The 12,214-nt window shown below is 41.7% G+C and overlaps 1 protein-coding gene across 1 annotated transcript; it reads right to left on the reverse strand.

Moving 5' to 3' along the window:
* Positions 1-10,271: 10,271 nt before the first annotated feature.
* LOC132295596 (uncharacterized) lies at positions 10,272-11,495 on the reverse strand. The gene is made up of 3 exons (XM_059793905.1): positions 11,395-11,495; positions 10,485-11,025; positions 10,272-10,394 (listed from the first exon to the last, which is right to left on the reverse strand). Exons 1-3 carry the CDS (start codon positions 11,493-11,495, stop codon positions 10,272-10,274), a joined length of 765 nt encoding a protein of 254 aa, XP_059649888.1.
* Positions 11,496-12,214: the final 719 nt, after the last annotated feature.

The following is a 12,214-nucleotide window of genomic DNA, read 5'->3' on the forward strand; positions in this document are numbered from 1 at the left end:
TTCATGACTCAGTGACGCACAATCTGAACGGTGGAGATCAGAGTTTGACCTCGGGAACAGTGATTCGTACTCGTGAACAGTAACTGGGTTGCACAGGTTTTTTTTCCATTCTGCCCAGATTTCATCAAACATCCGATCCGCTTCGTCCGTGGTCCGATCGAGCTAAAATTTGGAGAATAGGTTCATGACTCAGTGTCACACAATCTGAACGGTGGAGATCAGATTTTGAGTTCGGGAATAGTGTTTCGTACCCATGAACAGTAACCGGGTTTTGGAACTCGCCGGGATTTTTTTAAGAAGACGACGTTGAAACTTTGAACAAAAGTTTCTGAGGCAAGATTCTATCCTTACTCTTTCCCTTAGGCTTCATACTCTTTGCACTCTTAAATGATTCCAGGATTAATGAAGATTAAACCAAACTAAAATGATATCTGTTTTGCTATGAAACTGGTAGTTACAGTAGTGTTGTATGCATGTTCAACCTAGACTAAGCATGTTTGTGGATGCATTGTGGTTCTGTGGTTCACATTTTTCCTTACCACTGCTAGTATAAATTATTGGAAGGATGGGTCTAGATGATAGCTATCTTAACTTCTATAATAGCAACTGTTGGAACTTAAATACTAGGAGGATTTGAGTTTAACACTAGATCGGTTTTGTGGAACACTATAATTTGAGCATGTCTACATACATACTGTGAATATTGTTTTGATGCTTACATTATCACAATTAGTATCAACTGTGGAGGTTAGGATTTTGTGATACATACCCTACATATCTGTATGTCATTTGTAAGGTGTTAAATGGAAGTTTTAATTAATTCTGTCTTTATATCAGACTAAAGGGAACAACTTAAATTGGGCATGTATATGTTATTGTTGTGACCCTGTTTATCAATGCTTATTTTATCACTGCTAACATTGAATGTTGGATGTTGGAATTTAGTTGATATATACTTGATTTATTGGTATTATTGACTATTGGAGGATTGGAAAGTAGGCACCGGTATGGGACAGTGGCATACTAAGGATGGGTTTGGTTTTTAAAACAATACCATTACCCACCTACTTGGAATAAGGATGGGATTAACTAAAAGTTAAGTCCCGTGGATTTGTATTGTCATGGCAACTACTTGTTGAGCGGCAATACCAGGGATTTTGGATGGATTTTATATATGTACTGTTGTGGTGCCTCGGTATGAGCTTGAGCCTCAGGACCAATGGCTAGGGAGCGTATATGCATCGGGATGTATAGCTGGTTACGATGGTTGGACGTGTACCCTGTTTAGGTATAGGTACATATGCCCACTTCGTGTGCGTTTTAGCATGTTACCTCTATTCAGGTTGAGACCGGCCTGTAGTCCAGTGAGAGTCCTTTAGTGTGACTATATATATATTTACGGACTATCAGCTATTGTTGAATTGTTTAGGATGTACATGCGTATCGGGCCTCTGTTTGGATTGTAGTAGTATAGAACTTGTGCGTGGGCCTGACCCACTTCTATTTTTTCAGGTACACGACAGTTCCAGGCTTAGACGTGTTCGTGCTGAGCAGAGGTCTCTATTCACTCTTCCGACGATGTAGGGCTCTCTCTATAGTTTTATTTCTGGACGTTTATTACAGTTGTTCTATCTTCCGTTTGGATGTTTAATAGGGGTCCACTAGAGATGGATTCCCAAGTTGTAAACTGATGGAGTTTTGGAGTTTGGGTTTGATGGATTTTAATAATTATAATATTTTGCGGATTCTATTTTTAGTTCCTTCCAGCTTTAATTTCATTTCTTAATTTATTTTGTATTTCGTGTTCATTATAAAATATTAATTGTTTGATATTCCCTCGGGTTTGGGCCTGGGCCTGATCAACCCGTGTCTCGGATCCGAGGGGTATCACACAGGGCTTGTATCATACTTTGGCCCTCTGTGCTACTGCTGAGTCTCAGTCTCTTTCTCTTAAGAAGCTGGAGAAAGACCTCAGTAATTCTGAGAAGAAGGCATCCCATGCCATTGCCAATGCACAAATTGCATACGAGGCTTGGGATGTTTACAAGAAGCGTCTGGCTGCTTCTGATGCCAAAGTTGAGTCTCTGGAGGCTGAAGTCCAACGCTTGAATGACGCCCTTAGCACCTGCATCGTTGCCGGGAGGCAAATGCAAGGTCGTTACTCCAGTCTGGTGCACTTGTCAAGTGCAAAAGCTTACCGGTCCGGCTTCAATCAAGGCTCAGGCCCCAAATCGATGGATCCTGATGCCTTTGATGTGAACATGGGGGTGTCCTTCCCTTATACAGAGGGTCCGAAGGCTCAAGAGGCTGAGGTGCTTTTTGCTGAAATGGTGAAGGCTCAACCGGAAGATCCTCCGAGCTCATCAACTCCTGTAACTCCAGGTCCTTCAATTCCTCCACCTGTAAGTCTAGCTATAGTAGATGCTTTTGAATCTGCCCCGTTTGATCCGAAGAGGAAGTAGGATCAAGCATATATTTTTTTTTCCCTCCTTGTAATGAAACAATTTTGAGAATGAATGATATATCCTTGTTTCTTAAGCTGTGTTTCTTTTATTCTGCTTCGATTGAGTATGCTTGTATGCTTCTGATATTGCACTCACTCTGTTGAGAGATTTTTTTTTTTTTTTTTTTTTTTTAGAAGGAAGGTAATATGCCTGAAGGTTCCTTATTTGTTTTAGTCCGAAGCAAAATAAATAAGAGGTTTGCCAAGTCGGACACTCAGTGTCCAAGGCGAGGTTTTTGCCGAGCCGGACACTTAGGGTCCGAGGCGAGATTTTTGCCGAGCCGAGCACTTAGGGTCCGAGGTGAGATTTTTGCCGAACCGGACACTTAGGGTCCGAGACGAATGAATTACTCCCCGGCGCCGAGCCTGAAGGAGATTTCGCCGAGCCAGACGTTTAGGGTCCGAGGAGAGATTTTTGCCGAGCCGAACACTTAGGGTACAAGGCGAATGAATTACTCCCCGGTGCTGAGCCTGAAAGAGATTTCGCCTAGCCGGACGCTTAGGGTCCGAGGCGAGATTTTTGCCGAGTCGGACACTTAGGGTCCGAGGCTAGATTTTTGCCGAGTTGAACACTTAGGGTCCGAGGTGAATGAATTACTCCCCGGCGCTGAGCCTGAAGGAGATTTCGCCGAGCCGGACACTTAAGGTCCGAGGCGAGATTTTTGCCGATTCGGACACTCAGGGTCGGAGGCGAGATTTTTGCCGAGTCGGTCACTTAGGGTCCGAGGCGAGATTTTTGTCAAGTCGGACACTTAGGGTCCGAGGCGAATGAATTACTCCCCGGCGCTGAGCCTGAAGGAGGTTTTCATACATATATTCTTCTCTTCATCGTTTCTTTTTATTTTTTATTTTTTTTATTTTTTTTTGGAGGTCAAGAAAACGAGTAACAATGGCTGCGAAGTTTCCTATTTGTTTACTTTGGAGACTTTCCTCCATTGATACTCCCTTCTTGGCAACTATATGTCATGGACTACGCATATATTAACCACATTTCCTTTCTGTTTTTATCCGATGTGGGACAAAGAGATTTAACCATAGGTCAAAACGCATGGTTTTTAATAACTTGCTTCCAACATTGCTTTGCATAAGAGCATAAAATTGCATAATCATAGTGTAGTATGAAAATTTCTTTGCATAAAATTTGAAAATTTCAAATTTCTTTCTTTGCGTAAAAAATTTAATTTTTTTTTTTTTTTTTTTTAATTCCTTTGCATAAAAATTGCTTTCTTTGCATAAAAATTGCTAATGCATACTGTGATTCTTTGCATAAAAATTGCTAATGCATACTGCGACGCAAAATTAAATAATCATAGAATGATGGTATGGCCCCCATTTTTATGGAAAGAAACAAATAGAAGCAAAATAAAGTAAACCATGGCTAACTATGGGCTTACGCAGCCTTATTTGTGAAGAATTCTTAAAAAAATTGACAAACTTAACTAATGGAAATACCGTTTAAGATGTATTACCTTCCAAGGACGCGCAATGGGACGTCCGTCAGCTTCGGCCAAACGATATGCTCCCTTCCCCATTACTTCGGTAATCCTGTAGGGTCCGGTCCAATTAGGTTCCAGTTTCTTTACATAAGCTGTCTCTTGCTTTAGAACCCAATTGCCTACCACAAAGCTCCGGAATCTGACACGTTTGTTATAATTGTTGCGCAGCTGCTGCTGATATGAGGCAAGCCTAATTGCTGCAGCATCCCTTTTTTCATCGAGGAGGTCGAGACTATGTTCAAGCTGCTGACTATTATTTCCTTTAAGCAACAAGGATGTTCGAAGGGTTGGAATCGCCGCTTCGGTTAGAATCACTGCTTCAGAGCCATAAGCCATGGCAAAGAGACTCTCCCCTGTGGGCCGCCGTGGTGTGGTTCGGTACGCCCAAAGCACCTGAGGGAGATTCTCGTACCATTTCATTTTGAGTTTTTCTAATTTCTTCTTCAAACAACTGAAATTGGTCCGATTAGTTATTTCAGCCTGTCCATTCCCTTGTGGATGACTAACTGCAGCTAACTTTTGTATAATTCCATGCTTAGCAAATAATTTTCTTGTACTTTTATTATCGAGGTTCTTACCATTGTCCATCATAATGACTTTTGGGACCCCAAACCGGCAAATGATGTTGTTCTAAAGGAAAGTTTTTACCTGCTCATGGGTCACACTTGAGTAGGCCTCGGCTTCTACCTATTTAGTGAAATAATCTGTAGCCAGTAGCACGTACTCCTTTTGTTCTACAATCTTGGGTAACGGACCTACCATATCAATCCCCCATTGTGCGAATGGCCATGGATTTGCCATTCCATGCAAATCTTCGGCAGGTTGATGCTTCATGGGACCATAACGTTGACATTTGTCACACCTCCGAGTATACTCTTCTGCATTCCGGGCCAAGTACGGCCAGAAGTACCCTTGAGTTAGGACTTTATGCGTGAGGGATCTACCCCCAGAATGGTTGCCACAATCTCCATCATGGATTTGTTTCAACACCACAAAGAGCCTCAATAGGGCTTAAACATTTCATATAAGGACCTGAAAATGAGTTTCGGTATAACTGATTGTTAATGATAACATATTTAGCTGCGGTGAGACGGAGCTTCCGCGCTTCAGACTTTTGGTCTGGAAGAACTCCATGTTTGAGGTAGGCTTCCAATGGATCAATCCAGCATGGTTCTCGAGGAATAACTGGAATCACCATTACTTCCTGCGGAGGATTAATGCTGGGCTCATCCAGGACGTAAATCGGCACAATCCGAGTCAGATCTTCATTTGAGGATGACGCTGATGTGGCCAATTGATCTGTTTTAGCATTCTCAACACAAGGTACCTGATAGAATTCGATCTGATCGAATCCCCGTGCAACGTTCTCTACAGTTTCTTTATATGCTTTCATTCTCTCCTCTTTGGGATGGTACTGACCTATCACTTGATTTATAACAAGCTGTGAGTCACTAAAAATCTTTAAGCAACGTACCTGGAGGCTGCTAGCCAATCGAAGACCAGCAAGTAATGCCTCGTACTCGGCCTCATTGTTCGTAGCCGGGAACTTCAAACAGATAGATTGCTGTAACTTGGTGCCTTCGGGTGTTGACATTACAACGCCTACCCCTGCACTTGCTTAATTCGAGGAGCCATCGACTCGAAGTTCCCACTGTGGTTCAGGGTGTACCGGCCCTTTAGGAGTGTCTTCATACTCGAGAAGAAAGTCTGCTACGGCTTGTCTTTTGTGCGACACCTTTAGCTCATAAGTTATGTCGAAGGAACTAAGCTCGATAGTCCACTTGGTAATTCTCCCAAATAAATCGGGCTTAGAGAGTATACCCCGTATAGGATAGTTGGTGAGTACCACAATGCTATGAGATTCGAAATAATGCCGAAACTTCCTCTTGGCATAGATCAAGGGTAAGATGACTTTTTCTGCTTTACTATATCACATCTCCGCATCTGTCATGGTCTTACTTGTGTAGAAGACTGGATATTGCCTCTTTCCTTCCTTTCTAATCAATGCTGCACTTGTCGCTATATTAGAAATTGCCAAATACATAATAAGAACCTCCGCGGGTTTTGGAGCGGATAGAATTGGTGGTTCGGCCATGTAACCTTTCAACCGACTGAGGGCCTCCTGCTGCTGAGGTCCTGTAATACCCCTAATTTTAAAAGGATAGTCTCGGCATTTATTTATTATTTTTATTTTATTTTTGCATGATTATTTGGATTAATTATTTTTATTTATTGTTTTGATGTAATTGTTTACCTATGTGTCATGTGTTTTAAATTAAATTAAGTTATCTTTTATTCTTTAATTGGCATTTTATTGTTTAAGTGTTTTAATTATTTAATTGGGTTATTTGATGGGAATTAATTAGTTAAGTGGATTTAATTATTTAATTATTTTTTTTCATTTAATTCTGTGTTAAGTTACAGTTAAATTTAGGGTTGCAATTACATAGGTGGCCGACGTAGGTATTTATCTTAGGTCGGTTTATGGGCCGAGATGGGCTCTGGCTTTAAGGTTACATGGATTAGGGTTTAATCACTAAGCCTATAAGTATGTGTGTCACGGTGGTTTAGGGTTTGAGAATAATTAAACGTAATTTCTGTAAAAACAACAGAGACCGTGAGATACAGAGAGAGAGAAACAGAGAGTAGTTGTGGGAAAACAGAGTGAGGCTTAAGAGGATTTGTACAGAGAGGACCAAGGAGGTTGAGTAAGGATTAGAGGCAGAGTTATAGGAAGCTTGGCGACGTTCAGAATTGCAGGAAAACTTAGAGACGACACAGGGATTTCACAATTGAAATCACAGGCAAGTTCTTCTCTTTCTCCTTCCCTTTGGCTCGTGTTCTGTGCACCTAGATAGTCTCTAGGGATTAACTAATTAGTAAATGAAACTTATGTGTTCAATGTATGCTTGTTGATGATTTGTTTGCATTGAATCCAAATCTGTTTATAGTTCGTGTATTTGCTGCTTCCTGTTCTGTTCATTAAAGCAGATTAAAAGTCTGTTGAGTTTTAGTTATGACTCTTGCCTCTATCTTCTGTAAACAAACCCTAGGGATGTTAATGGGATGTTATAAGACTCCTAAGATCAGTTTGTGAAGAGAAACAGAGAGGTTGGAATAGAATTATAATTTCAGTTTTGTTCCTAACGCAGGTTAGTTCGGTAGCAAATTTAATCTCTGTAATTGTTTTTAATTGTTGTTATCAAGCCATTGGGATGCTACTGGGTATTAATATGACACCTAAGTTTGGTTTTAAAAACTAACAGAAGGTTAGGAATAAGCCGGAGAAGGAGCACAAGAGCTGAAACGACGCACCGGGGACGAAGGCTCTCAAAGGAGGTGAGAGCCGGCTCCATAGAAGTGGGAGCCAGCTCCCACAACAAAGTAGAGCCGGCTCTAGGGAGCCCTAGAGCCGGCTCTAGGCTGGAAAAGAGCCTGCTCCAAATTCTGGAGCAGGCTCCCTTGCTATTTTTGTTTTATTTTAAGTTTTTTTTTTAATTTTCTACGTACTATGTTCACTGTTAGAGCATGGAGACTATTTGAATGAATTTGGAACTTTACAGAGGGATCAAGGAATGAATTTTGAGTGTTATTAAGACCCTAAATTGAGTAAAGTTTAATTCTAAGTTGTCGGGACAAACAGTGTAAAAATTAAGGCACTTAACAAATGGAAGTTGAATTAATTGTTGAATTAAAATTCAGCAATTTGATGGAACATAATGTGTTTATAAAACTTGTTTTAGAATGAATTCAAGTGCATGATAAGGTCATTTAATTATTAATTTTGATCTATGCATGCTTAGGAGGCTAGTTGCTGAATTATTAAATTGTTTACTGCAACTATATGGTTAATGCTTGGATTTAAACTGCTGAAATATTTAAACAATCTTCTGAATTGTTTTAGCAATTTATTGGTTAATAATAGGATTATTTAACCTATTCACATGCATGATGGAGTCCCTGACATATTAAATTTGGTCTATGCATGCTCTGGATGTTAATTGTTGATTTGTTAAATCGTCTCCTGCAACTATATGGTTAAATGCTTGGATTTAAATTGCTGAAGCTTTAAATATTTTTCTGCAATTATTTGGATGGTGGTTTTTGGTCTGTAAATTATTGAACTGTTATATATGTTGTAATTTACATGGATATGGAGGATGGTATGTACCGGTATGGGACGGTGACATACTAGGGACGGTTTAGCTCAAAACGCATAAACCTAACCTAATGGATTAATGGAATGGATTGAAAGATATCGAATCCTAATTGTGACTAAGTCAGATCAGCTGTAACCAAGTTGGATGACTTATTGGATTAACGGATGGTAGTTAAGTCATATCAACTGAATAAGTTGAATGACTAACTAGTTAGTTTATTGTATGTCAGTTTAATAAATAGTTTATTGAACTGCTTACCCTGGATTTGGACGGACTTTATATATATGTTTATGGTACCACGAGTTGAGCTTGAGTCTCAGACTCGTTGGTTAGGGTGCGTATATGCAGTGGATGCGTAGCTGGTTATAATAGGTTGAGGTGTACCCTGTTAGGTTTAGGTATTCATGCCCACCTTTGGGTGCGTATTCGCATGTTGCCTTCTATTCAGGTTGAGACCCCTATTATAGACTAGTGAATGTCTCTTAGTGTGGATATATTTATACGTATGGACTAGATAGATATTGTGAGGTGTCTATGGTGTATCTGCGTATCGGGTCACTGTATGGATTGCAGTTAGATTAGAACTTGCTCGTGGGTCTGACCCACTCATTTATTATTCTTTTCAGGTACAGGACGGTTCCAGCCTTAGAGCTTGATCGTGCTTGTCGAGGACAGTCTCACCTTCATCTGATTACGTAGGACTTCTCCTGATATTTCTAGCATTATCTATTTTCAGTTTTCAGTTTCTGTTGAACTTTTGGTTAGGGGTCTATCAGTGGATTCCCGAGTTGTAACCTTGAAGTTTTGGAGGATTGGAGTTTCAATTTTCAGTTATACATGGAGGATTTTATAATTAATGTTTCTTTCAGTTTTATTCCATCTTTATTATTTCATTTTGTCATCTGTGTTCGCTTTAAATTACTTTAATTGTTTGATATTCCCTCGGGTTTGGGCCTGGGCCTGATCAACCCGTGTCTCGGATCCGAGGGGTATCATAGGTCCCCATATATCTTTATTCTTAGATCGTATAGCATCGAAGAATGGTCTGCACTTATCTGACAATTCGGATATAAACCGACTGAAGGCTGCGATCCGACCAGTAAGAACCTGCACCTCCCTATGATTTTTTGGTTCCTGATTCTGGATGAGGGCCTTAGCCTGAGCCGGACTTACCTCTATCCCTCTTTTATTCACTATGTGGCCGAGGAATTGACCTGATGATATCGCAAAAGAGCACTTGGATGGATTCAGCTTCATGTTGTACTTCTTCAAGGTATTGAAAACTTCCTGTAGATGCTTCGGATGATCTTCTTTCTTCACACTTTTAACCACCATGTCATCTATATATGCTTCAACTGTCTTTCCCAGTAGATTATCGAATATCTTGTTAACAAAGCGTTGATAAGTAGCTCCAGCATTCTTCAGTCCGAAGGGTATGACCCTGTAACAATAACTCCCATTTTCTGTAATAAAAGCCGTTTTTTCTTCATCTTCGGGGTTCATAGGAATTTGATTGTATCCTGAGTATGCATCTAGGAATGTCAGCCTCTCGTAGCCAGTGGTAGCATCAACCATCTGGTCTATCTTAGGCAGAGGGAAGCTATCTTTAGGGCAGTCTTTGTTGAGGTTGGTATAGTCTACACAAACCCTCCATTTTCCATTCTTCTTTTATACGACTACCACGTTTGACAGCCACTATGGATATTGCACTTCTCGAATGAAACCTACTTGCAAATATTTGCTCACTTCTTTAGCTATAATGTGATTGCATTCAGGGGCAATCCTTCGGTGTTTCTGCTTAACCGATTTGAACTTTGGATCCACCTTCAGACTATGGCAGGAAACTAAGGGATCGATCCCTACCATGTCCGAGTGATCCCACGTAAAGGTATCTGCATTGCTCCGGATAACATCAATTAATGCTTCCTTTTCTTCGGACGTGGAAGAAGAGCCTAGATAAGTAACCTTCTAAGGGTTGCCGAGAATAACTTCCATGGCTTCAAGGGTCTCCTCGGTGGGCTTCGCAATTTCCTCTTCCTCCTCTACCTTAAGATACTTGGGCAGAGGGCTCTGTAATTGCTATTTGGGTCCAGTTTTGGAAACCACACCTGGTTACTGTTGAGTTGACACCCTCTTCGCTTTAACTTGTGTCAACATATAGCATTCCTTCGCTGCGACTTGATCGCCCCACAGATTAATTACTTCTTTCCCGTCTGGAGATAAGCACCGCATCACCTGGTGAAGGGTGGACGGAACTCCTCTCATCCGATGTATCCAGCCTCTTCCCATGATGAGATTGTAAGAAGGATGGATCTCTGTTAAAACAAAGTTCTCCTTCAGAGTCCTCTTCGCTGTGGTTACGGACAAGTTTATTACTCCAAGGGGATCTACTCTTGTGCCATCGAATCCCATCAACGGGCTGGAGGTAGGTTGAATAGATGATGACGGGATCTCTAACTGATCAAAGACCGTCTTTGTGATTATGTTGGCACTACTTCCTTGATCTACCAAAACCCTCCTGATCATACAATTGGCCACTAAAAGACTGATGACCAATGGATCCTCGTGGGGGAGTTGCACTCTGGATAGGTCACCATCTCCGAATCCAATACTGATGCTACTCGAATTGATAGCATTGACCGAGGATATCTTCCTGAGCTTGTGGGTTGCCCTCAGTCTGGATCTGTACACCTCCTCGGACTCTTGATCATCTTCAGACCTGCCATGTATTGCATGGATGACTTTTACTTGCGTATCTTCCACCTTGCGGGGATAGACCTCGCGGGGCTTTGCATACTCCTTTGTCATGAGGTAATCCGTCAACTCACCTCTGGCGATCATATTCTCCACCTGTCGCCTGAGGGATCTGCAATCATTGGTCGGATGCCCATAATCTCGATGATAAGCACAATGCTTGCTTTTGTCCCTTTACTCCAGGGGTTACTTTATTGGCTGCGGAGTTGTGAACTTCGTCTTATTCTCTTGGAAGAGCCGAGCCAAGGTAGTTCGGAGAGGTGTAAATCCTTCCTCTACCATTTGCCTTTTTTCAGGTGCCTGGGTGACCGGCGTTGAGGAACGTTAGCTTTTTTGAATCTTTGGAGTTGGAACTCTTTCTCGAGGCTTATTTTCCACTGTCACGAGGGTGGCGTGCTGCGCTCGGTAGGCTATATTTTCCTCAAGCCGAATGTAGATCTGGGCCATAGCATTTAGAGTCTACATATCGGGAGGAGAATACTTGACTAAGGAAGTGTGGAACTTCGTCCCCTGAATCATCGCGAGTTTAAATGTCTCTATAGCAGTTGCGGGATGACAATCCGCTATTTCTGAGGCCTCCATGTTGAATCTTGACAAAAAATCCTATAATGTTTCCCCCCTTTTCTGCCTTACGGTGAAGAGGCTGGCAATGCTCTTCTTTTACTTCTTATTTCCGCAATACTGTGCCAGGAACATGGTGCATAGAGTTACGTAATCCGGGATGGACTTATGTGGTCTATTCATGAACCACTCTAGTGCTGCTCCTGTCAAACTGGTAGGAAAAACTCTACACATCCAAGGGTCATTAAGATCATCCAAAGCCATCTTTTGAGCGTAATGATCTAGGTGCCGAGAAGGAACCCCTGTTTCATCAAACTGGGTGAAAGAAGGCATGGTAAATTTCTTGGGCCTCTCAATCAGATACACATCGTCAGTGAAAGGAGTTTTATATAAGGAATTTTTGTGTTCTCTAGCCATCTCGGCAGGTGTCTGAATCTTCAGGAGTCTCTTCTCGTCAAAGGCATCCTGAACACCTCCTCTATCTGGGATTCCATTGGACCACACCGTAAGCTTATGGCTGGATTCGACTTGTTCATCCTGCGTGCGACGAGGGACGTTATCTAAAGCCGCACCCTCGGATCTTGCCTTCCGTTGTTGCTGAACCTCATTCGGCTGAACCTCATTAGGTCGTGCCCCATTAGGTGGAGCCCCATCAGGCGGAAGTCCAGTAATCGGAGGAATATTCTGACTAGGGGGTACTGCTGTGTCACCCACTGGCGGCGGTGGTGCCAACTGAGCCA

The sequence above is a fragment of the Cornus florida genome, unplaced genomic scaffold (assembly GCF_030987335.1).
Source record: "Cornus florida cultivar Cherokee Brave unplaced genomic scaffold, ASM3098733v1 CherokeeBrave_3.0.0_Hap2_Chr02, whole genome shotgun sequence".
In the NCBI taxonomy this organism is placed as follows: Eukaryota; Viridiplantae; Streptophyta; class Magnoliopsida; order Cornales; family Cornaceae; genus Cornus; species Cornus florida.